The sequence below is a fragment of the Helianthus annuus genome, chromosome 14 (assembly GCF_002127325.2).
Source record: "Helianthus annuus cultivar XRQ/B chromosome 14, HanXRQr2.0-SUNRISE, whole genome shotgun sequence".
NCBI classification, from domain to species: domain Eukaryota; kingdom Viridiplantae; phylum Streptophyta; class Magnoliopsida; order Asterales; family Asteraceae; genus Helianthus; species Helianthus annuus.
This window is the reverse complement of record NC_035446.2, coordinates 139,026,862-139,053,433: the sequence shown is the minus strand read 5'-3', so window position 1 is coordinate 139,053,433 and position 26,572 is coordinate 139,026,862. Positions and strand designations below refer to the sequence as shown.

The 26,572-nt window shown below is 34.8% G+C and overlaps 4 protein-coding genes across 5 annotated transcripts; 3 read left to right on the top strand and 1 right to left on the bottom strand.

Moving 5' to 3' along the window:
- The first annotated feature begins 11,745 nt into the window (after nt 1–11,745).
- LOC110903910 (UDP-glucose 6-dehydrogenase 3) lies at nt 11,746–14,772 on the top strand. 2 transcript variants are annotated; one of them, XM_022149706.2, is made up of 2 exons: nt 11,746–11,934; nt 13,064–14,772. In XM_022149706.2, the coding sequence occupies exon 2, from the start codon at nt 13,091–13,093 to the stop codon at nt 14,531–14,533; it is 1,443 nt and encodes a 480-aa protein (XP_022005398.1). In that variant the 5' UTR covers nt 11,746–11,934; nt 13,064–13,090; the 3' UTR covers nt 14,534–14,772. The 2 variants fall into 2 exon arrangements, with proteins under 2 accessions (XP_022005398.1, XP_022005397.1); XM_022149705.2 differs by having other exon boundaries at nt 11,747–11,934; nt 13,079–14,772.
- Nucleotides 14,773–14,834: 62 nt separating this feature from the next.
- On the bottom strand, nt 14,835–16,493 carry LOC110903912 (protein YIPF1 homolog). The gene is made up of 5 exons (XM_035983098.1): nt 16,474–16,493; nt 16,318–16,388; nt 16,179–16,259; nt 15,156–15,439; nt 14,835–15,041 (listed from the first exon to the last, which is right to left on the bottom strand). The coding sequence occupies exons 1-5, from the start codon at nt 16,491–16,493 to the stop codon at nt 14,835–14,837; spliced, it is 663 nt and encodes a 220-aa protein (XP_035838991.1).
- A 2,847-nt stretch (nt 16,494–19,340) lies between these two features.
- Nucleotides 19,341–21,424, top strand: LOC110903909. The gene is made up of 2 exons (XM_022149704.2): nt 19,341–19,853; nt 20,682–21,424. The coding sequence occupies exons 1-2, from the start codon at nt 19,500–19,502 to the stop codon at nt 21,189–21,191; spliced, it is 864 nt and encodes a 287-aa protein (XP_022005396.1). The 5' UTR covers nt 19,341–19,499; the 3' UTR covers nt 21,192–21,424.
- Nucleotides 21,425–22,620: 1,196 nt separating this feature from the next.
- LOC110903908 (probable galacturonosyltransferase 14) lies at nt 22,621–26,572 on the top strand. Its single transcript, XM_022149703.2, has 6 exons — nt 22,621–23,066; nt 23,876–23,931; nt 24,039–24,194; nt 24,737–25,258; nt 25,342–25,644; nt 25,729–26,572. Exons 1-6 carry the CDS (start codon nt 22,856–22,858, stop codon nt 26,008–26,010), a joined length of 1,530 nt encoding a protein of 509 aa, XP_022005395.1. The 5' UTR covers nt 22,621–22,855; the 3' UTR covers nt 26,011–26,572.

Genomic DNA, 26,572 nt, shown 5'->3' with positions numbered 1-26,572 from the left:
CATTAATGCTGTTTGACATTTAGCAACTCTTTCAAAAAAAAAAAAAAAAAAAAAAACAAATAACCGGAAATTTGATGAGATGACACTTGGACAAAATGAATGTGGGAGTGACAAGTAGGAAAGAGAGAAGGGAGGAGGGCTGTGGGAGTGACACATAGGATTTTTGAACTTTGATTTATTATAATAGAGAGATTTCTTTTATTGTGAAAACTCAAAAACTAATTAAAAAAAGCCTAAAAAACACACAAAATTTTTTTTTTCAATTTTTTTTTATAAAAATCGCTGGTTTTTATATATAAAAAAAAACTTTTTTTCAAAAAAAAAAAAAATTTGTGTAGTGCACATGTGTAATAATACACATGTGTACTACACAAAAAATTTTTTTTTGAATTTTTTTTTTTATATAAAAAAACCTGCGAAATTTGGTTTGCAAAAAAAAATTGTATGTTTTTTTGGCTTTTTTAATTAGTTTTCGAGTTTTCACAATAAAAAGTGGTTTTTATTTGAACCTTCCCCTATTATTATATTCTTAACGGTGTACAAATGTTAAATAAATATACTATATATTTAGAGACTTTGGAAATGATTAATTACATACTGGTGGGTGTTAACATTCTTTTTAACGTTTAAGCAAAAGAACTTAAAAACAAAATAATAATAATAAGAAACTTTAGTGCAATAGTTTGAATGATTATTAACTAAAATATTTTTAAATTCGTTTGAATCATGTAAGTAAAACTAGTGGGATTTTTCTGCGCGATGCGACGAGAATTCAGTTGGTACCGGTTCAGTTCTTTGACAGTAATAATATGTTATCGGCACATGGTTTAAAGTCATGATATGCACAAAAGAATCGGTTTTATATTGAAAACCATAAAAACGAATTTTGTCACCGGTTCCGATAAAAACTATACCAGTATCGATCATACAACACAATACTGAAAATTGCTATAGTTTACGATACCAAAAAATACTTTATTTTGAATACAACTCTATTTCAATAAAAATTATACCAGAATGTCGAGAAACAAAAATTTAACACACCTACGTATTCAACTTTTTTAAAAAGTTAACGAACACAAATTATTAAAGGAAAATCAAATTAAATAAAAACTAAACATATTAAAGGTATATATAACTTAAAGTATTATATAATAAATCTATTTTAATATATATAATTCAATAATAAGAAACTAATAGTAATCAAAAATACATAACACAATTCATCATTACTTTGTATTATAAATAATAATAATAATAATAATAATAATAATAATAATAATAATAATAATAATAATAATAATTGAGTCTCAATTTTTAATTATGTGTGAGTAGAGATGAGCTGGTACCAACTGGTATCGAAAATTCTAAAAAATGGGTATCGGTACCATAAATACCGGTACAGAAAACGTCAAAAATCAGTATCGAAATGGTACTGAAAATATTTTAGTTCGAGAAATTCGATACCATTTACTCATCCCTATCTGTAAGTCTCTTTGTTCAATAATACAAACTTAAATGTTTAAGCATATGATTTTATAGGACACCATATGACTTTACATTCATATAACATTATTAAATGTTACTTCAGTGGTAGTTAACAGACAAAAAAACCAATATATGTGCAACTTCAAGTCGTGTCCCATGCTTTTTCTTCTCATGTAAGGTCATGGGTATGGGGCTTGGGTTGGGGCGTGGGTTGAGGGAAAACGTCTAAGCCACCACCCCGGGTGGGTTTGGGTTGGGGCTTGGCTTTCAAGCCGGGCGTGGGGCTGTATGGACATGCTAGCTGGCTGCCTCCCATTCGCTCACCCCGCCATGTCATAGCGGACTTTTCAAATTTTGAATTTTAAAATTCAAACGGTTTGGGGGAAAACCAAACCGCCACCCGGGTCTCCCAACAACCCCTTTAGAAATTATGTAATTTTTAGGATTATGTAATTTTTAAAATTTTAATGAAGTTGTAGGTTTTTTTTATCAATGTTGTGTGAATTTTATAAATTTTTTATATTTTTTTTAACAATCTGCCACGCGATGCACCCAACCCAAGCCCAACCCACGCCCCGCCATACCCCGCGGACACGTCACTAGGCGGTGGGGGGGCTCCCATTCCACGTGTCAACAAATGCCCCAACCCAAGCCCCACCATACCCCACGGTCTAAAGGGCGGAAATAATAACATAATGATCATAACTAAAGCATATGCACTTAAACACACACAAAGAAAGGTCGTAACACATGAGAAGTTGGTTAGTAAGGGAGGTGATCCAAACATGGAAGGCACTTGTAACATCTCGATCAATTAAACATGCAAGTGGTGATATTAATCACATGATGTTTGTATAATGTTGTTTTTTACTTAGCATATGACGAGAGCATAATGGTACAAGTGAAGATCAATTAAACTTCCCACAATAACTACGCACATACCTTACGTTATTGATGACTTATCATACATTCCTAACGATTTGCACCTTGTCAATGTTACATGGAACATGTTGTATGTTGTTGTATAACGTTTGCTATAAAAGCCTTACCGGATGTCTCAAATTATTAGCGAGAACAAGAGAATCAAATCTTCAAAGATTAAAAAAAAAAGTAAGAAACATGAATATTACATGGAACCATAGGATAATAATCAAACATCAAACATACTAAATATAGAAACAAATATGCGATATAATAGGTATTGCAAGAGTTATTACCACGTATTACATTGTTTCACAATAAAAAAAGTCGTTTGATGATGTTAGGCGAAGGTGATACACAACATAAAGTCACACACGACTTGAGTTAGATACAAACTAATACTTGGGTAAACGTACGTAAACAAATTATTTTATGGATTCTCTCTAAAATAAATTAGGTGCACCTTGAACTAGTGGTTTTGTTGCAAATTTCAATTATATGATTAGTCCCTATTTCATTTGTTTCAACCAACCTCTTCTTTACAAAAATCTATGAGTAAATTACAAATCCATTGTTTTTTTTTTTAGCTGAATTAATTAACTAATAGTAAAATAGTAAAGAGTTAAAGATCCATGTAATTAGTGTCAAAAGAAGATGCCTCCATGAAGCCGTTGGTGGTCGACAGTGGTGAAACATTGCCGTCAAAACGCGTTGTTGTGTAAATATTATTCTTGTCAAATATGCTTTTTTGTATATAGTATGTTACAAGCTTGGTCCTTCAACTTATAGTTATTTTGTAAGTTTAGCAGTTTTGTTCTTTTTTAAACCAACTATTTTTAATTAATACACTATGAACTCATCATTTAAACTTATTTTTAAAGATTCATTCAAGCAAAATCAAAATGATATATGAATTTGATCCCACTAATATTAAACAGTGTTTAAATGTTAAATATTATGTTGAATAATGCAAATCAATTAACTTACCAATAATGGATTTGATTCCACTAATATTAACGACTAAGGATGAACATGAAGATATAGGTGGAAGGTAAAATGGTGACAAAAATACCAATAAAGGTACCCATGTGCCGTGCACATGCTATGATAGTACTTAAAGTACGAAACCAGCGATATAAATTCTATGAACTTTGATCGACACGAATAAACAAATAGGTTGACTAAAGTTTAGGTTTGATACTCTATAGCTCGGTTTATCCTTCAAATTACAGCTAGATTGCACACAAGTCCTAAAGTGATGTATTCATTTATTTTCTTAAGAAAAACCATGTTGGTTTAAGATAACGTCTCGTTACGTTAGTGTCATATAAATAGCAAATGTTAACTAACTTACCCTTTAACTATCATGTTATAGTTTAAATAAAAATGATTTTAAAATAAAAAGAGAAAGAGTGTGATGTAGGAAACCATTCATGCAAAATTAAATAAAAACTTTATTAACTTGAATTACGAATACAAAAGAGAAAGAAAACTGAAAGTATAGTACAATTATAACTGAAAAAGAAAAACAAGAACAGAAAATTAAACAAAACTGGTCATAAATGCACTTTAATTCCTCATTTAATTCTCAGTCAAAACCATTGACTTCGTCAGTTTCGAATGTTGAAATGTAATTGCACTGTCATAAATGCTGGAAGCTTCTGCGCGCCCGCCCTTGTGCGCAGGTCTGCACGCTCATGCGCACGTGCGCCACACTGGCTCAATTCCATGCGCGTCTGCGTCACGTCACCTGTGAGCCTATACGAGCACGCCACACAGTCGCGCCGTATTGGCTCACTTTGGTACGCCGCGCATGTCACATCAGTGCCCATGCTCCATGCGCGCAACCGCGCGCCTACCTGCCATGTGTACTCGCGCGCGGACGTGCTAGACTGCCACGTCATGCGCCACTATGCGCGGACCCATCAGGGTCATGCGGCTCGTACCCATGCACCTGCATGCCACGTCATTAACCACCTGGTCCTTGCAGCCTTGTGCTCCACCACGCGTATGTGGTCAAAAATACAAAGGCGGCTCTCATGAAACAATAAGGATGGAGAGTTCCTACTTAAATACCACTTTAAGTTTCATCTCTCCTCCTATGTGGGACAAGGTGACACTTTCCCACTTTTTCAGCATTCAAGTTTCAAACATCAAACTTTGAGCATCGATATCTCATTCATCTTAGCTCTGTTTTTGACGTGGTTTAGTTCGTTGCGAAGCCCTTCCAACATATAACACAAACCCACAAATAAATATATAAAACCCGCTCATTTTCTTATATTTATTTCTAGTCCAAAATAAGAAAAAATCATTTTCCTATATTTGTGAAAAGTGTTATTTTCACAAATTTCCAACATGTGATTGGTTGGGTTAGGTTGAACCCTATCTCATTTGTTCCTCAAAGGCGTTAATAGCTTGGCGGCTTTTTTAACTTGCTTGTTTTGGTGTTTGGCGTTAACACCCCTGGTGTGACATGATAACGCTTTGAGCGTTAGACCACAACATATGGTCTAACTAGTTATGTAAGGGTTTTTTTTGTGACTGCATCAATTAACGGGTATAATGTATGAAACTATTGTATTGAAGAAAAATAATGATTTTTATTTAAATTATCATCAAATATAATGAATCATAAACTAATTGGTTGTGTTAAATTATGTTTTTTTTAAGAGAGAGATAGTGTGTGTGTGCAGTAATAAATGGGTAAATTTTATGAAATTATAATTATTTTTTATTTAAGTTATCATCCAATATAATGAATTATAAATTAATCTTCTTATACTAATAAATGAAAATCTTTTTGTACACATGTCACTTTCTGGTGCCTCCTCTCTTTTAATAATAGTATTACATATTAATTTTATGCACAAAATGTAATATAATGTTAATTAATATAGTTAGAGATAAACGTCTAAATTCAAATTTAATTAATAATTATCTATAACAAATATAAATGTATCAAATAATATAATAAGTATAATATTATTTAATATAGTTAGAGATAAACGTCTAAATTCAAATTTAATTAATAATTATCTATAACAAATATAAATCTTCTTATACTAATAAATGAAAATCTTTTTGTACACATGTCACTCTCTGGTGCCTCCTCTCTTTTAATAATAGTATTACATATTAATTTTATGCACAAAATATAATATAATATTAATTAATATAGTTAGAGATAAACGTCTAAATTCAAATTTAATTAATAATTATCTATAACAAATATAAATGTATCAAATAATATAATAAGTATAATATTATTTAATATAGTTAGAGATAAACGTCTAAATTTAAATTTAATTAATAATTATCTATAACAAATATAAATGTATCAAATAATATAATAAGTATAATATTATTTAATATAGTTAGAGATCAAACGTACAATTTTAAATTTAATTAGTAGTAAATTACTTTTTAAGTCCCTATGTTTTAGTGGTTTTAACCACTTGAATCTAAAATCAAAAAGTTTAACACCTTGAGTCTCTAACCGTTCATTCACATCCTTTGTAAAAAAATCAAAAAAACCTTTTGTAAGGTTGAGTTCTCTAAGTTCTCAAAACTTGTATAAGTTTTCATTTTACCCTAACCATATATATTTGTTAAGATAAAATATATTATTTGGATATAAACAATAGTTATTAATAAAGTATCAAATCATATATACAAGTAACTAAAATATAACTGTTCTTTTATTTTACTAATTTATCTAAATCAGTAGATAAAAATATAGGCTCATTAGAAGTCACTTAAAGACGGAGGCACCCACTTAGATTTTGGGTTGCCCTGTAAACTAATAGAGTTATCTTAGTTTAACTTTCTTTTTATTTAACCTAATAGAAAATGTAAATATTCAAATATATGTTATATGAAATATTTAGAAATTTTTTAATATATGTTATATAAATGTAAATATGTTTAAATCTTATGTTACGGTCCGGTTTTATACGGTTTGAAAACCTTAAGACCGTAAACCAAAGCGTTCATTACCGTTTAAAATGTTTGAAACCAACCAACCAAAAGTTTAGAAAAAAACACCAACCGTGAAACCAAACCAATGACCGGTTTGGGCGGTTTCACGGTTTTAAACCAAACCATGAACACCCCAACCATTCAAAATATAGGTAAATGGGTTTGTTTATAAACATGCATAGTACATGCCACAATAACCCAGTCCCTTAAGCTATATTGCCAACAATCTAAACCTTAGTCTCCTGTTAAAATATTAAATCATAAAAAAATCCATCAGTGGTTGAGGTAAATAATTTATTATAAACCCTATTAATAAAATACCAAAAAAGTGAAGTACTTTTGATGCCTCAAAAGAGACTTGGTACCTGCCACTGCAGTGTAATGAAGGTAAATACTTAAAAGATTGAGTGTTTTCCTGCAACATTGTTACCAGATCTAAATGAAGGTAAATTTTGACCTTTTAGGTCAATTGGCTTAAAATCATCCACTAAGTCATCACAATTTATTAAAAAATGGTTCTAAATGAAGGTAAAACAACACTGGGTAGAGAAAACATGAACTGAAAAAAATGGTTCTAATAGGAGGTGTAACGCCTCGCTTTTCGCAGCTTTCTGTTTTTAGAAAGTTCATCTTGTAATTCTATTTTCGAAAACTCGTTTCCTTTGTAATCGTATTTCTTTTCAAGCTATTGTAAATCTGAGACTTGATCGTAATGAAAGGAATCTTTTATATAAAATATACATCGTTTATACATTATTTATACATTGATACATACGTTTGTTTGACACATGATTCGTAATTCGCATAAACATAAGCTTAACTCGTAAACAATGATCGTGTATTCGTAATCCCTAAATCTTCATACATTCAAACACTTGGTTATTTGATTATAAGATTAAGTTGTATGTTTTCTTTCACTTGATCATACCAAACTATAAACCATACATACTTGTTACATTTTATGTGTTTTACACCTATGTTATCACACTTTTGCTAAATTAAAACATGACATTTATGCATTTTGGACCTTGTTACAAGTTACATATATACTAGACACCATGTAACACTTTATTAAACATAAAATATATATCTTCTAATGCCATGGTTGCAAAAGTCGCTAGGCGCTCCCTAGTCGGATTCGGGAGTACTCGGGATGTACTCGGCTTAGGCGGAGACTACTCGGGGTGTAATTGGCCTGGAAGAAGAGTACTCGTGCCTCGGCACCCTACCTTGTAGCGAGTACTCGGGGAGTACTCGGAGCCTAGGCGGGACTTTTACAACCATGTAATGCCAAAAAAATAAAATAAAACAAAAATTATAGGGTTGTTAACAGCGTTGCATCAGCCCACTTAAATTCTTTGTTTTGAGTTATTCAGCCCACTAAACATTTCCAAATCCTAACCCAATGAAACCCTAATCCATCCCCTATATAACCCAAGCCTCCTCCAAGCATTTTTCACTTTCTAAACACTCTCCATTCACTCTCAAACACTCCAAACCGTAGTTGACTTCTGAAGTTCGAGCAGATTGATACTACTTCACTAGAGTGAGCATAACTCACTCAATTCTTATCCGATTCAGTCGATTCTTTTTGCTACTTCTTTATATTGACCTTAGCTACGTTTCCATGGGTTTTCCCTGGAAAATCAGAGCCTGGAACGTCGCCAAAAGGGCTCCAAAGTTAACTGATTTTTCTGTTCATGTTTCGATCTTTGATAAACTTGTTTAAACTTGAGGAAACTCATCTCAAACCTATGTCCTTATTCTTATAACCACATATATGGTTAGTTAGGCTTAAAAACAAGGTTGAGACATTCAAAATCAAAGGTATAAACCTCACAAACTTTCTGTTTTGTTCAAGGGTTTAACCCACAAGTGATGTTCAAGTTCAAGACTTGATGTTTGTGTGATTTAGGATTAACTTGGGTTATCCTACCTAAAAATCCACACAGTGCTTGATGATTTCTCATAGATTAGTTGTTCATATTCTTGTATTACTTATAAGTTCTTGACCATCCTTGTATGTTGATAACATCAAGTTTAGTGGTGAACACTTAGAGGTGCCTAAATGGAAGACTTTTTTCCTACCTCCTACATGAATTCTATGACACTTAAGAGGTTCCTAAATGGAGGATTCATCCTCCTACCTCATGCTTGAACTAATGGACTTATTGATATATTACGTAACATATATAATACTTATATAAACTATCCAAATATTCGAACCTTTGATGATGAATTTGTGTTCATTCGTCAAAGTACTAGATTGCATCATCTAAGACCTAAAACTTGTTATGATTCTAATGGGTGTTCTACCCATGAAAACATTCTAACCCTTGGGGTTTCATAGTGTCAAACAAGTATTATGTGTTAAAAGATGATTACTTTCATATGTTATATTCTAATGTTTTAAATTCCGAATCTCGACTCTAAACATACCTTGAACTTTAACCCTTATACATTTGATCTCCTAATCTCATTGCTCGTCAACAATTGGATAATCGGAAAGCATATGCAAATTTTGTGAGTATACTTGACCCATTTTACCGTTTTCACACTTTTGGGTGTAACATGTTTTTATATACAAAAAACACTTAGTATACATACTCTTATGTAAATACATAAACAAACAATCCAATACATGCTTACTATTTGTTATGCTTGATTTGTGTTTTCTGGGTGATTCTTATGTGATGAACTTGTCATTAGCTTCGTACAAGCCTCCACTTAACATGTATAGCGCTATAGGAGTAACGCACCACCCGTGAACGAGAGGTCATGTTAGGTTTATTCATTCATACTTGCGTAAACAGATGGTTGACTTGTAAATCGCATGCAAGTTTAATATGTTAATCTTGATAACTAGGTTTGCCATGTGGATTGTTCCTTATCATTTTTATACTTATATACTACGCACCAAACTTGTATGCTCGCCAATACTTTTTGTATTGAACTACACTTTTAAAACATGTTGCAGGTTCAGCGATGATGTTGGTGATATATGGAATCTAGTAGGATGCTTAGATACACACTTTAAATTTGTATTCTTATTGTATTGTATTTCGTTACTCATGTTGTATTTATTTCAAATCTTTATAATTGACTCTTTAGAAATGAAATGGAAATTTCTTATTTAAATACTTGTCACAAATAGTGTTATGAAGTCTCTTGCAATCTATTTCGTCTCACTCAGATGTTTCCGCCATCGGCTGGGGTGTGACAGGAGGCACCAGAAACTGTTATATATTTTGTTGCTATTGTGACATACCAATAGTCATATGACATATATACAGAGACAGAGCATACACAAAGGCAAGTTCAGGGGAAGTGGCAAGTGAAGGGTCAGGGTACTTATCTTCAATAAGACCCACAATAACATCACAATCAGATATCCAATTCTCATCAAATTTGGCCAAAGGAACTTTCCCATCTGGGTTCACTTCAAGAAACCTACTCAAACACAAAAAACAAAATTATATTAAAATCCCACAAACAACCAAACATTTCATGTGTAAATTCAAGATTCTTTGACAATAATAATAATCACCATTTGGGTGGGTTTGTTGTCTAAATTAATGAGATGGGTTTTGAAAGCGACTTTCTTCTCTTCCAAAGTCAAAAGAATCCTTTGGGAAAATGGACCTAAAATCAAACACAGCCCACAAAAATTGATGATCAAGAAACCCCAATGAAATTAAAATGAAATATTTGAAGGGGAGATTAATTACAGTCGTCAAGAACATCAGGGGCACCCTTAGCAGCTTTGACACGGATCTCGATCGCCAATAAAATTGGAAGTGTTGACCTGGTTAGAGAGGGTGTCCGTATTTACCGGATCCATGTGTGTCAAACCACCGTCTCCACTCCTTTTTATCGCATCCAACCCCACATTGCCGTCGCCGAAACAGTCGCATCCAAACCTTCACCGCCGTCATCGAAACAATCCACATAGAGAAGGCTGGATGAGAGAATGAATGAAACAACTTGTTGGAGAAGAAAGGCAAAGAATATTAGGGTTTCTGAAGAGAAAAGGGACGGTGATTGAAGGAAAAGGAGAATTAGGGTTTTTGATTGAGAGAAAAAGGGAGAGCGCGTGTAATAGAAGAAAAGAAAATCCCGCCCAAGAGGAATTATCTTGATTAAGAGGGTGTCCACATCAACAAAATGATTGGCTAAGAATAGGCCATGTGGCTAAGGAGAATTCTTTTAGTATAGTAGATAGATGTGTTAGTTATTAAAATATGAAGTATAATGGCATTGTTTATTTTTATTTTATGAAATAACATAACTAGCCGACGTCGTCTTCCTCAGCCGCCTTCCCCGTTGTCGACTACATCAGCCGTCTACCCCGTTGTCGACTACATCAGCCGTCTACCCAATAACAGTCGACGTCGTCTTCTTTTTGGTCTTCATCCGACAGCCACCACCCAATAACCACCACCTCCTTCCTCATCCCCGGCGTCCATTCACAGATTCAAGTCAGTTTTTTTGATAAATTGTTAGCCGCCTTCCCCGTTGTCGACTACAACAGCCGTCGACCTAATAACAACCGACGTTGTCTTCTTTTTGGTCCTCATCCGACAGCCACCACCACCTCCTTCCTCATCTCCGGCGTCCATTCACAGATTCAGGTCAGTTTTGTTGGTAAATTGTTTTTTTTTTTCAGATTATGTTTCAATTTATATTCATTGTTGAATTAAGGTGTTCATTACAAGATTATTTTTTGATTATTTGTGTCTGTTCAGTTTATTTAAATTTCAGTTTATTTCAACTTGCAGAAATTAAAAAACAAATAGTATTCTTCTTGCATACTGCCAGTGGCGAAGCTTGACATGTTCGACCGGGGGGTCGAAAACGTATATACCCAAAAATTTCTATAGAATCGGGGGGTAAAAAACGTATATACCCAAACATTTCTATACGAAAACTACATATATAACACTACTGAGCGAAAAGTTCGGGGGGTCGGGCGCCCCTCCCGGCCCCTTCAAAGCTTCGCCAATGCATACTGCAGAGGTTTAGTCCACCTCTTTTGCTACAGATGTCTGCAAATGTGATCCGCAGACTACAGACATTTTACCTCTGAAAAAACAAACAACACCTTAGTTTTATATTGAGATCAATAAGACCATTTTTTCTTCTACATACTTGTATTAACAAGGCCAAGCTTCTTTCTATTAGCGTTGTGAGGTCTAAAAGACACATAATAAGACTTGAAGGGCATAAAATGTTAAGAACCATTATTTATTGGAGAAAATATAAAAAACATTTACAAGTATCTCACACCTTCACCACCCCCCTCCTTCATCTGCCAAATGCTTGTTTGTAGGTAGACGCGTTGAGCTGTCCACATCAATACTTAAAATCAGAAAAGTCACAGAGGGATCATAACTGTCATTCATGAACTCCAAGGGGTAGATTTGTACTTTCAAACGATTATATAAACAAGTCCCCGCTTTCTATATTTCCGTATTACAAATAACAGATCTCTCTCTCTCTCTCATTCTCTGTAAGAAGCGAACGCTCCGAAATCGGATCTAACAGGTAACATTCACCATTCATGATTTTACGTTTTAATTGATTCGATATTAGGTTTACTTTCTCCGATTTTTAGTGTTGTACGTGATCTCGATGATCCGATCTAGTGATTTATTGGTTAGATTTGTAGTCAATTGACATGTTTATGTGATCAGATCCGTTGACATTTGGTTAATTAGGTTTTAATTGAAGGTTATAATGTTATTGAACTGAATATTGACTGAATTTTAAGCTGTCGGTTATGAATCGAAAGTGTTGGTGTTAGATCTGTGTTGTTTGTATTGTTTAATTGAAATGATTAACGTATTTTTATCGTATTTTAATTGGAATTATTTAGTTATTTGAATATAACGTAGATGAAATGATATTTTTAAGTTAGCTTACATTTCGAGCAGATCTGATTGTTTACCTAAAATCAAGCACATTGATCCAAATTTTAGACAAGTTGAGCAATGTTTATCAGATTTTTTTTAAACAGCAATTCTTAAATTTTCTAGAATAAATACATCACAATTTACACGGTCTGCATGATTTTAACTCTTCACCTTTTGGTTTTGTGGAGCACACAACTTAACCATGCGTGATTATGGTTTTTCAACATGCGTGATTAGGGTTTTGAGTTTTACAACGTCCGTAATTTCACTACGTTAAAGGATATTGTACATTAACCGGCCTCCAATTTTGTTATTTAATAATTGTGGCATTTATGACATAATTTTGTTATTTAATGCAACTTTGGTATTTATGACATAATTTTCGTATTCAGTAAATACATTTATTACAAATTGTTATTACTGATTCTTGTAAGTAATTCAGAACCTTAAAAACCCACATTTATTACAAATTGTTATTATTACTGAATACTGATTCTTGTAAGTAATTCAGAACCTTAAAAAACCCGAAACAGTTGATAAGCAAACGGAAAATGAGTACAACACTGTAAATTGTTGACTCCACCACCACGCGCGGGCTCCTCACTAGTTTTGTTAAGAGTTATGTATGTTAAGGGATTTCATATTGAATTGGTTTCTAGGATATATGGTTAGAATGTTAGATAGAGTGTGGGTGGGGAGAGGAGGGAGAAACCATTTATGATGAGTTTTTTAGCCTACTTCGTGACTTGATGCTTATTCAGAATCTCGCTATACAGGAACACGAGAAGATGGTGAAGATCTGCTGCATTGGAGCCGGGTATGTTGGGGGGCCCACCATGGCCGTCATAGCACTCAAGTGCCCGGATATCGAAGTGGCAGTCGTTGATATTTCTGTTCCTCGCATCAATGCGTGGAACAGTGACCAGCTTCCTATATACGAACCAGGACTTGAAGATGTCGTGAAGCAGTGTAGAGGGAGAAACCTCTTCTTCAGCACTGATGTAGAGAAGCATGTATGTGAGGCCGACATCGTATTTGTTTCGGTGAACACCCCAACAAAGACACGCGGTCTTGGTGCTGGTAAAGCTGCTGATCTCACTTACTGGGAAAGTGCTGCTCGGATGATCGCTGACGTGTCGAAATCGGACAAAATTGTTGTTGAGAAATCAACTGTTCCCGTCAAAACAGCTGAAGCAATTGAAAAGATCTTGACACACAACAGCAAGGGAATCAACTTCCAGATTCTTTCGAACCCGGAGTTTCTCGCTGAGGGAACCGCAATCGAAGATCTTTTCAAACCCGACAGGGTCCTCATTGGTGGTAGGGAAACCGAAGGAGGTCAGAAAGCAATCAAAGCACTGAAAGACGTGTATGCTCACTGGGTCCCTGAAGAGAATATCATCACAACCAATTTATGGTCTGCAGAGCTATCGAAACTTGCGGCGAACGCCTTCTTGGCACAGAGAATATCCTCGGTTAACGCCATGTCAGCTCTCTGTGAGGCAACGGGTGCAAACGTTACGCAGGTTTCTTATGCAGTTGGAAAAGATACCAGAATTGGTGCAAAATTTCTAAATGCCAGTGTGGGGTTCGGCGGTTCTTGCTTCCAGAAGGATATTTTGAACTTGGTTTACATCTGCGAGTGTAACGGCCTCCCTGAAGTCGCTGAATACTGGAAACAAGTCATAAAGATCAACGATTACCAAAAGACCCGTTTTGTAAACCGGGTTGTAGCCTCTATGTTTAACACTGTTTCAAACAAGAAAATCGCGATCCTTGGATTTGCCTTCAAGAAGGACACTGGTGACACCCGTGAAACCCCAGCGATTGACGTTTGCAAGGGTTTGCTAGGTGACAAGGCTCGGTTAAGCATTTACGATCCGCAAGTGACTGAGGATCAAATCCAAAGAGACCTTTCTATGAAGAAGTTTGACTGGGACCACCCTCTTCACCTCCAGCCAATGAGCCCCACCACTGTGAAGCAAGTAGGTGTTGTTTGGGATGCGTATGAAGCCACTAAAGATGCCCATGGTGTGTGCATCTTGACCGAGTGGGACGAGTTCAAAACACTAGATTTCCAGAGGATATATGACAACATGCAGAAACCTGCTTTTGTGTTTGATGGTAGGAATGTTGTTGATGGTGAGAAACTGAGACAAATTGGTTTCATTGTTTACTCGATTGGTAAGCCATTGGATGCTTGGCTCAAGGACATGCCTGCTTTGGTTTAAGCGAAAAATCGGCACGTGGTGGAAGTTGGAACCTGAGAGCACTAGACAGTTCAAAATTTTCACTATTTTTGGCTGGTCGTTTTTTTTTTCTTAAATTTGTTCCCTGTAGTGAAAAAAGCATTTTGTGGGTTTGCCATATATGTTTACATTCCTCCTATGTTGTATTCATTGAACCTTAATATGACCTGTTTTGTTCAAACATTTGTTTAAATAGTTCATGTAATATGTCATTTGGGCAAGTAGTCTTGATTGTAGGCCACTGGCTTCTGTTTATTTGAAGACCAAAAAAAAAAAAAAAAAACTATGTGCTTACACTGAACAAATAGATCTTAAGTACAATGGAGAGAGCCAGCTGCAACAGGGTAATTCCAGAAACAATCCAAAACCACCTTTCACCTGCTGAAACTATGTGGCTTCTTAGATTCGATGCCACAAACATTGCTGACATGAATCCAGCAACACCCACAACCACCCATCTAAACATTTCCACTGGAACGATAGATAGACACTGCAATTTAGCGCAAACAAAAATCATAATTCTGGTATAAACGAAACCAAACCAACTTCTGCTTTTCGAATGCGAAAACTTGGAAACTGTGTTGAGTTGAGAGCAGAAACTTACGCCTGCTGGAATGAAGACAAACAGGGAGTAACCATAGAGGCAGAGTAGTTGAACAAGACCCAAAGGCACCGATAAGTACTTAAGAACTATATACAGAGTGATCGGGACGATAACAACATAGCCGTATAACACGCAAGCAGACCACGTCAACATATGTATATCATAGTCCCATTCCTTGTGACGAATCTTGTCAGCAAGATAAGTGATAGATGTACCGATCGAAGCTGATACAAAGATCAATGTAGTGCATATCCAAAAAGGTCCATACCTGCAACAAGATGTGACTTTTTAACATATGTACATTATCGGGATAGTTAAAAAACATAACATAGAATCAAAATCGGCTCACAAGTCTGGCCTGTTAGCGGTCTTCTCATTGAAGGTTCCTTTGAAGGGGAAGAGAGATTCTTTAATCCTCTCCAAAATATCAGATGTATCAACATCAAAGTAGGGCTGGTAGGCGGTGACTGTAAACGCTTTAACCCAATTAGCAGTTGGTTGTTCTGATGAACCGGATGTTGGCTTTGAGAATGTAGCTGTATACAACAGATTACTCGTAATCATCCTCCCAAAGCAATACACCAAACAATATTGTTAAATAGTAGATTTGGAAACATCACTTATTAAGCTTGTAAGTTGTAAAGCCAAACCACTAGGTTTCATCTTTCTATTTGAAGATCAAAGAATTTCTATCATTAATTAAAATTTTAACTACATACATTAATTATGTAATTCATTGACAGTTAACAGATTAAAGGTGGCAGGCTTTGCTCATTTGTTATAGTTAGTTTTAGCCGGTTTATTATTTATTAGGGAATAAGTTAGAAACCATAAATATAGGTTCTTAAACTTATAATTTCTCATCATGAGAGCAATAATAGTATATACTTGTTGCAGCCTAGCCTGTGGACATAGGTCAGCTTAGACTGAACTACGTAAATCCTTAAATCCTCGTGTTCTTTACTTTTTTTGCAGTTTGTTTGTGTGTGTGTTTGCAACTCGATCCTTACACAAAATATGTACCGTCAACATCACGAGGCGGTCCAGAACCGCCTGCGATCTTTCCTTCTTGTGCAGAAGGTGGAAATGTTTGGAGTGCCGAATCTGGAACAAAAAAAAACTGATTTATTAAGAAATGATTAAGCTAGCAAATATAAATTACAGTTATGATTATATAAAACCATATCAACCGCGGAATTTGACGGAGACTTGTCCGGGCGGATCTTGTACAGGCTGAAATAATAATGAAAATACTTAATGTCCGATCATGTATGTATCAAAGTGATAAAATGCAATTGTAGAAGATGAAGAGACGTACTGGAACAGATCTGGATGCATTGTGGTTATTAATGTTTGTGTATTTTTCGGACATCATTGTTGGTTTGTTTCTTGTTTATACACACGTACGGAAATGATTGTAAATTGAATATATGAATTCTTCGTGTTTGATATTCTCTTATTTCTCTTGTTTGGTATTTTTAGAGCTAATTGATGAAAATGTCCGATGGTGTTGTTGGCAGCATCAAAATAACTACATGTGTTGTGTGCAAATTTTGCAAAGGTAAATTGATTTCCAACATGTGATTTCATTTTTACCCCGTGATTATAGTTATCTTGTAAGTATAAACCTCATTTTATAATAATGGAATCTATACTATATAATAAAAGAAACCTGATTTTGGACACGTGTCATTCATTGAAGATATCTACATTTATAATTTTCTACCTTTTCATACTTAATATTATTATTTACTGACACTTTTTTATTTAGTTTACACTTATCTCTTATTTTATGAAAAAAAAATATCGATTATTCTATCTCTTATTTTCATATTGCATTTTTTTTTAAATTTAGCTTGTACTTATCTTTTCCGTTCAAATGGGACAGAAGTAAAATTATTGGGTTTCACATTTGTAATTAGTTATTTTTTTATTAAGATGCTACGTTCTATTTGCTCATGTTCAAAATGATCAGAAAAAAAAAAAAAAAACTCAGTTATTTTTGTTTCTAGGAAATCATAATCCTTTTATTTGATTCAATCATTCTAGAAGTTTTAAAACTAAAATATAATCTATCATAATCAAATTCACATTTCAAAACCCTCAAAATTCAACAATTCAATAATCACAATTAGTCACACGTATAAGCAGGTTCGACTCCCACTTGGTGCAGGTTCGACTCCCACTTGGTGCAGAATGAGGCATTGGTGGGCAATGATAGGAGACCCAGGGAAACCTGGGTTGGATCCTTGAGCCAAAAGGGTTTTACCGGTAATTTCACTGTCGTGCCTACGGGCGGGTGGGTTACCGGGTTTTTCCCGGAATTGGTGGTGGACTCGGGTTACTCTCGGAGTACTCCGTTTGTCCAGTGGGTGCCCCGAGAGTGCTCGGGATTGAGTTTGTTGGCCGTTCAAAAAAAAAAAAAAAAGTCACACGTATAAGCCCATATATAATCTAACCTACTTTTAATAAAGGATTCCAATTAATTCTACATGAAATTCATAAAGATTTTTTGTTATACACTTAATTTCATATATAATCTAATCTAACTTTTAATGATGTATATATGTGTGGACGCTCGGAGGGCAAAAGAGAAATTGCACTAATTTTAACGTTATTTCACTAAATTTGTGAAAATAACCTTAAAAGCGGCGGACGGTTAATCATGCATCATCATCATCATGTGGTGGCGTTGAAATTGCACTAATTTTAACGTTATTTCACTAAATTTGTGAAAATAATCTTAAAAGCGGCGGACGGTTAATCATGCATTATCATCATCATGTGGTGGCGTTGATAGCAGAAAGACAAAAGGGAACATGCACTAATCGGTCTTTGTCCCAATTGCTGAGTGTTATGTGCCTTATGTCCAAATCTTGAGGCAAAACGACTATCGAGTCGGGGGTCTTACTGAAAGCAGCATCTACATCTTACTCTCCTCAGACCCTACCTTAGCTTTGCTATTTGTGGGATTTACTGAGTATGATGATGATGATGAATTGATGATGAATTAGTATATATAATTAGATTTATTCAACCCGTATAATACACGGGGTTTATAAAGATATAATTTTTTTATTATTTAGTTTATAAAATTACATTTATTCAACCCGTGTAATATACAAGGTTACAAAATTACATTTATTTAACCCGTATAATACACGGGGTTTATAAAGATATAATTTTTTTTATTAAAGATCCAACACAGTGTTTTTAAAGATACAACCTTTTTTATTATTTAGTATATAAAATTAGATTTATTCAACTCGTACAATACACGGGTTTTTATTGTTTGGTATATAAAATTACATTTATTCAGTACAATACAATACATGAGGTTCTTAGAGATATAATTTTTTTTATTATTTAATATATATAAAATTACATTTGTTCAACCCGTGTAATAAACGAGATTTTTAAAGAATAATTGTTTTAATTTAGTATACAAAATTACATTTATTCAACCCATGTAATACACGGGGTTCTAACCTAGTATAGCATATAAAAACTAGTTTAATCAAAGATTTTATACTTCTGTTCCTTTTCACTTATAAAAAAAAACAATATAATGAAAAACTAGTCATATTTTTTTTTTTGAACGGTTAACGGTTCACTCCCTTTAAGAAATTCGCCCGCACTGCGGGTTCGAATCCCAGGCCCCCCCTAAGGTCCAGCCGCACTGGAATTACCCAATATTGGTACCAGAGTGGACTCGAACCTGCACCCCTCCAGAAGAAACCCCCAAAGGGGAAAACTCCTGACCTCCTCCCAACCACTTGGGCTGGGGATCATTGGCAACTAGTCATATATATGTAGGCTTTCGGGCTTAGAGTTGGGCTATTATATGAGCTTTGGATTTTTTCAAGCTTAGGACTTTCAGGTTAAACCGTGTTTCTTTGAGATTTTCTAGGTTGAGCTGAAGAATGGGATCATGTCCATTTGTATTTTGTGCACCTTCCCTAGGTAGTAATGTGCACTCAAGGTGGGGTTGAAACTTAAATACACATACACATTGTTTAGTTTTAATTCATAAGGTAGTGTTTGATACGAGGGAATTGAAGGCGAAAGACATGGTGCATATCCAACGTGTTTGGTATGAAATTTTTATATTTGAAAAAGAATCACATTCTTATCGACAATTGACAAGGAAAAAAAAAGTAGAAACATTGAAGATGTAGAAAGAATAATGTGATAGTGAAGGGACTAGATATGTAAATCACCATCAGATTTGAGAAAGCCGTCTTCCCCTTGGCATTTCCGTTGAGACTTGTCCTTCCGATCCAACCACTCCACCACCACCATCACCACACCGCACGATTTCCGAAACCGATCATTCTACAAAAGATGAAACCAATAAACCCCACTTTTGCTGATCCCTACCCCCACCAACCCTCCCAGTATTACTCCCATTTCCCCACCCAAAACCCTAACCCCCCTTATCATCCACCTCCTCATCACTTGCCAATCCAACAACCCCACTTCACCGATCCCCATCCGCCTGGCGTTGACCCCTATTTACGGTCCTATTCCATTAGCCACGCTGGTGCTTACAATGCTCATCATGCTGCTGACTTCACCTATTCTCACTCAATAGGTGCGGCGGCACCACCACCGCCTACTTATGTCTCGGACTTGTTGACCCAGAATTGGGCGGCTACGGAGCCTGTTCAGCAATATGGCCACACCTTATATCCAGTTGTAATAAGTCCCTCTGCCTGCCTTTATTATTTTCAATATGAAATTTTACCTAGCAGAACTATTTCATATTTACATATTTTGATTGATTCTCACGAGTAATTTAGATTTTAGGATAACAGATTTCAGCTAATTAATTGGTTGGTGATATGTTAAATGTTAATATTACAACAACAGTAAGTGAGTTTTCTGAGGATTATGTTTTTAGTTTCGTTGCATACTAATCGCTGCTCTTCTTGTTATTATGGAAAAAAGGAGAACAAAAAATGTGGACAACTATTCTAGCCATCTTAGTTTTAGTTTTCTGGTTAAGATTCTAAAATCACAACAAAATCATTCACTTGGGCGTATTTAGTTTTTATTTTCGTATCTTAACAAAGTAGGATGACTAGTTTGCAATAATGCTGCGTGTACGATGGTTCAATAACACATTGAAACTATAGCTTATTCGGGATACAGATACAGTAGTTTCATTGCTTGGTAATTTGGTATATAGTTATTGTTTACAAGGGCACATTTGTTCAGAACCAATAATATGTTTAGAACTGCGAGTTTCGCATAATGCACTTGTGCATAGTGCATGCAATATAACTAGAAGTTATGGTGGAGAGACACAGAGGTGGCCACAAAAACCATCTTGTGTATCTTGTTCAGAAAGCAATAGGTACAGATGCATTATGCGGTTGTCACAATATTATTGGTTTTGAAATGAACATCCCTTCTGTCTACATTGTAGAGATCTTTATTATAGTATGATATAACCCATGAGAAGATGTTTACATATATTGGTGTTTGCATATGATTCATCAACTAATTTCATAAAGTTTGCAGGGTGCTACCGTGCCTCAAGATGTTTCACAACAGCTACTACCAGCAATCCCTACTCACAGCACATGGACCAATCCAAAACCTAAGAAAAAGATCCCTAAGAAAACAAAAATTGCTCAGTCTGCCTGGTGCGAGATATGTAAAATTGCGTGCAACACAGGGGATGTTCTCTATAAACATAAATTGGGTAAGAAACACTTAAAAAACGTGGAGAAACTAATGTCGGCTGCTTCTGGTGCCACCACTACTTCCACCACTACAACCAACCCAGTCATAGGACCTCCGGAAAAACCTAACAAGGGCATTTCTGGAATTAAAAAGAAGGCAGAGACCCAGCAAGAGTTGGAGAATAAGAGGATGAAGGTATTGCAAGGTGGGGCCGCTGCAAGTGCTGTGAGAACTTGTACCTTTTGCAATGTTGTTTGCAATAGCGAGACGGTCTTCAAATTCCATCTTGCTGGCCAAAAGCATGCTTCCATGTTGAATAAATTACAGCAAGGTGGTGCTGTGTAAGTATGCATCTTGCGAAGAAAGCTGGTAAATTTTATACGCTTTTCTTCTAGCTTATTACAACAATTAGACGTCTTTTTGTTAAATTTAAAAATCTTTAACGTGCATTAGGGAGAAGTGATGATGTAACATTGTCTTGCAGGTGATGATATTGAATCTGAATGATTTGAAATGTTTTTTTTTTTTTTAAGTCCATGATTTGTATAATGTCTAATCTGGAGTATTAAAATTTAAAAGCTACCATTTTTATTGATAACAAGCTCACTTGACTTCATTTGTGTACTTTTGTAAATGTTTCAAAACATAAACTAAAACAAATGTTGTGGTACAAGATGCATACATTGGAACAAAAAAACAAGAATAACAAGACAAGAATCTAAGATCATCATGTACTATGAGGTAGGACCTTAAAATGAACTTATTGAGGTTTGACATGTGTTGTAAGTTGAAATTTATGAGTTGTAATAAAGCATGGTTGCTAAGATTGGAATCAAACCATGTGCTCTTTACTTTTCTAGACAATTTGTGTGCTCCTGGATCGTCTTTGTCCCACATATATTCACCGTCGTGAGAAACATGACTTCTTTTCGACCTAGAAATTACGACGTTAGCAGTGAAATTTTGGACCTCAAAAGACCGACTCGTTTCCAATGACATGCTCCAAGTTCCAAACCTCACTAGACCATTAAACCAGAAAACCGTCAAAATCGAACTGTTTGGATCTCAAACTGGCTAAAACGGCTGAGCTGTTTCAATTTAGACAGTTCTAGTTTCAACAATGTATAAACGCCTCCATCCATGTCGACGCGTATATATTTATTATAAATCATATTTTTAATACTTATGAATGCATCCATTTTTATAAAGTAAAATATGTAAATCGACTAACAGCCTTTTTAAAGGAGAATCCAATTTTCAGACCGTACAGTAAAAGGTTAAATTATTACTCAGCAAAATTCCAAATCAACACCAACACCACCAAAATGAGTACAAAATTTCAAGAATTTTTCTCTTGTTATTTAGTACATACAAGAATTTTTCTCTTGTTTTTAATATATATAAGATTGCGTGTTACCTTGTCTGAAAAAACAACGGTGGTAGTTAAATGTCTATTTCTACTACAATAAATGTTTTATTGTCATCAATAAACCACTTTTCTTTATAAAACTTTAAAGAAATCTATTTTTTTTTTCCAAACACAAATAAATATTAAACCACCTTAAAAAATACATTCAAATTGCTTTATAACTTTATAAGAAGTTAATTAAATTTCCATGTTTGGTATAAAATAAAAATAACCCATTTAGGGAAAAAAATTAGTTTTATATATTATTCAAAGTCCTGTCTGAACTCTGAACGCGCTTTTGACTAAAAAAAAATCATATATTTCACAATAATAAAAAGCCATTTAGTTTATAAAAATAAATGAATATTTCACAAACAAAATAAAGCATAGTATAAATCCTCCCTCCCTCTGTTTCTCTCTCTCTCTCTCTCTTCGATACAGGGGATGCAAATCCAGTTAATCAACAAAGAAGGATATGCTCTGATATATTTTATTATTCAAAACCCAAATCTTGTTAAATAGATCAGTTCAAGCATTGGTGTGTGATTGGATCTGGTAATGATGAGGAGGGTTGTTGTTTTATGTTGTTAAGAGGATCATTATGCAGCTACACTTCTCACCTAGCATGAGAAGTGTAACAATATCAAGCAGCAATGGGTTTGTTGATTTGATGAAGATCAAAGTCACAGCTTGTCACATTTCTTACAGAACTCTTTTTCATACTATTCTTATTCTTGCTTTCTTGTTACCTTTTCTTTTCATTCTCACTGCTCTTGTTACCCTTGAAGGTGTCAACAAGTGTTCTTCTTTAGGTATAAATCTTATCTTGATCTACTTTTTTTTTGTTTTTGACAGTGATTGTTGCTGATATGTGTGTTGAGATTGCATTATAGATCTTGATGTGGTTTTATTCTTTTTGTTGTTGTTGGTTATATATATATTATATTATCAATAATAAGGATGTGAAAATTAGGATTTTATTTCACATTGTTTGGTGGGTCTAGATCTTGATTTGGTTCATTGGCATTATCAAAACTCTGACTGATTTTGGATTCTTTTGAAGTTAAAAGTTGACTATGTGAATCTTATACAATTAATTTGATTGCTTTCTGAATTCTGATATTTCTATTTGTATAATTGTAATATTGTATTAGTAGTTTGTAGTAATTTTCGGGTACGATACGAGTTTTTGTTAGTTATGTCTTGATTTTGACACATCGAATGGATGCTTGAGGTTTCTGTTTGGATCCCCATCTAGATGGACATATCGGATGATACTTTCCGACTTTTAGTGTGTGATCATTGTCTTATTACTTCAGTAAACTGCTCCTCTTTTTCAATACATAAAACACTATTTTATCTTTCAGTTAACCTTCAAGTTTCCTCAGCATATGAATTCCATTTTGTTTTAAATGCTTGAAAAATCGGATTTTTCAACGGCGAAATGTTCATAAGAGCTGGATGGGGCCTGTGTGTTAATACTTGTGTTTTGCTTCTTTGTTAGGTTGCTTAGCTTGGACTGACTACCCTTTTAAAAATGCTACCTGCATCTACAAGTTTAATGCTTCTTAATATTGCATGTGACAGACACTTCTCATTAATTGGTATTTCAATGTCTCAGATTGTTTAAGCAGACGTTTGGGTCCAAAGCTTCTCGGAAGGGGCGATGATTCAGGGGTAAAATCGTAAAACTACTACTACTACTAATACAAATTTTCTTTCAGTTTTAATTTTTTTTTTGAATCTGTTTTAAGGAATCTAAACATTGTCATTTGGTGAAACAGAGGCTTGTTAAGGATTTCTACAACATCCTTAATCAAGTAAACACTGAACAAGTTCAAGTTGACGTAAACATTCCTGATAACTTTACACAACTGGTCTCCGAAATGAAAAGCAACGCGTACAGTGCCAAAGATTTTGCTATCATATTGAAAGGAATGGTACGTTGGTTCACTATTTTTTTGTAGTTATGTTTATGAGTAAAATGCCATTTTCTTCCTTGAGGTTTGGCTACTTTTGTGACAATCGTTCAAAGGTTTGTTTTTCCGCATCTGGATCCAAAAGGTTTAAAATCTTGCCATTTTCATCCAACTCGTTAACTCCATCCATTTTTTAACGTTAAGCCAGGGGTATTTTCGTCTTTTTAGACACTTTTTGTGATGTTTAAAGGGTTTGGGTGGGGAGTAAGTCAACAGAGGTGGATCTTTATTTCTTATGGTGTTTTTTTTTATTTTAATAAAAAGTGTCTAAAAAGACGGAAATGCCCCTCATTTAACGGAGAAAAATCGATGGAGTTAACGAGCTGGATGAAATTGACAAGATTTCAAACCTTTTCGATCCAGATGCGGAAAAACAAACCTTTGGACAAAAGTCGCAAAAAAGTGGCCAAACCTTAGGGACGAAAATGACATTTTACTCTATGTTAATTAATCTAGAATGTTTTTTTTTTCATTACATGGATTAAGGTATAATTAATTGACAGATGGAGAGATCTGAGAGGAAGATTAGAGAATCTAAACTTCAAGAATTAACGAACAAACACTTTGCAGCGAGTTCGGTTTCAAAAGGCATTCATTGTCTGTCGTTAAGGTTGACCGATGAATACTCATCTAACGCTCACGCAAGACGGCAGTTGCCATCGCCGGAATTACTCCCGCTTCTCTCCGACAACTCATATTATCATTTTATCCTTTCAACAGACAATATTCTTGCGGCATCAGTTGTAGTCACTTCTGCAATCCAGTCATCTTTAGCACCCGAAAAAATCGTCTTCCACGTGATAACTGATAAAAAGACATATGCAGGCATGCACTCATGGTTTGCTTTAAATCCCATCTCACCTGCCGTTATTGAAGTCAAAGGTGTTCATCAGTTTGACTGGTTGACCCGAGACAATGTTCCAGTTCTTCAAGCTGTGGAAAATCAAAACGGAATTCGAAATTATTATCATGGAAGCCCTAAATACATATCACTGCTTAATCATCTCCGAATATATCTACCAGAGGTAACCTAACACATGCCCTTTTTGGTCATTTCACATGGTGCAGTGTTGCTGATGTTTTAAATTTTGATTCTTATTTTACGCAGCTATTCCCAAATCTTGATAAGGTGGTTTTCTTAGACGATGATGTTGTAATTCAACGTGATTTATCTCCGCTTTTTGAGATTGACCTTAACGGGAAGGTCAACGGAGCAGTTGAAACGTGTAAAGGTGAAGATTCGTGGGTCATGTCTAAACGGTTCAGAAACTACTTCAATTTTTCTCACCCAAGAGTGTCTGAAAGTTTGGACCCGAATGAGTGTGCTTGGGCTTACGGGATGAATGTCTTCGACTTTCATGCATGGAGAAAAACCAACATTAGAGAAACATATCATGCATGGCTTAAAGAGGTAAACACTAAACACACAAAATAAGTAATAACCATATGCATGATTATGTTCATGTTTTTATATTATTGGGATTTATTGTTGCAGAATTTGAGGTCGAATTTGACATTATGGAAACTTGGAACGTTGCCGCCAGCGTTGATTGCATTTAGGGGCCATGTTCAACCTATTGAACCGTCATGGCACATGTTAGGTTTAGGGTACCAGAAGAATACAAACATTGAAAATGTAAAAAAAGCCGCTGTAATCCACTACAACGGTCAATCAAAACCATGGTTACAATTAGGTTACGAGCATCTTCGCCCTTTTTGGTCAAAATACGTCAACTACTCCAATGAGTTTGTCAAAAATTGCCATATCTTGGAGTAATGATTGCCTGTGTCAAGTGCATAAACAAAAAGATGTGACAATATATATAAGTAAGAAACCAGCCAGCCAGAATTGCGATACAATTCTTTAAGTGACTCATCTTCTGATTGCTGGGACCGGTGTAAGAAGATAAATTCTTTTGGTATGTAACACAACAATTTCTTTATTTGGACAGTTTTCAGATTTCCCCATAAGGGGGGTATATATTTATTTTTAGTCAATAGAAATGATTCGCGGGAATGAAGAACGCCACATGTTGCTTGCTTCTATGAGCCTGAATGCACCAGAGAAGAAAGATAGTAAGAAACCCTTTGAAGGTTCAAACTCAAGGTTAAAAAATATGATCTTTCATTTCTATTTTTTTTTTTTTTTTTTGAGTTCAAACATCCCCATTTTGTTTTTTCTTATACCATTTTACATAATTATGTCTGATTTAGGCAGTAGATGGTTGGAATTGTTATGTTACAGGAACTTGATTCCTAGATCACATATGCCAAGTATTTGTATCCATGAGGATGTCCAGTAAATTCTTTTTGATCAAACATCTATACTTTATAATGTA

Bases quoted from the DNA above. Each gene is read 5' to 3' on its own strand.
- LOC110903910 (XM_022149706.2), top strand. From the start codon at position 13,091: ATGGTGAAGATCTGCTGCATTGGAGCCGGGTATGTTGGGGGGCCCACC.
- LOC110903912 (XM_035983098.1), bottom strand. From the start codon at position 16,493: ATGCATCCAGATCTGTTCCA. The intron at 16,260-16,317 runs GTAATTTATATT...TTTTTGTTCCAG, and splicing joins GGTTTTATATAATCATAACT to ATTCGGCACTCCAAACATTT. The intron at 15,440-16,178 runs GTACATATTTTG...TATGTTAAAAAG, and splicing joins ACCGCCTCGTGATGTTGACG to TCACATCTTGTTGCAGGTAT.
- LOC110903909 (XM_022149704.2), top strand. From the start codon at position 19,500: ATGAAACCAATAAACCCCACTTTTGCTGATCCCTACCCCCACCAACCC. The intron at 19,854-20,681 runs GTAATAAGTCCC...TAAAGTTTGCAG, and splicing joins GCCACACCTTATATCCAGTT to GGTGCTACCGTGCCTCAAGA.
- LOC110903908 (XM_022149703.2), top strand. From the start codon at position 22,856: ATGCAGCTACACTTCTCACCTAGCATGAGAAGTGTAACAATATCAAGC. The intron at 23,932-24,038 runs GTAAAATCGTAA...TTGGTGAAACAG, and splicing joins GAAGGGGCGATGATTCAGGG to AGGCTTGTTAAGGATTTCTA. The intron at 25,259-25,341 runs GTAACCTAACAC...TATTTTACGCAG, and splicing joins TCCGAATATATCTACCAGAG to CTATTCCCAAATCTTGATAA.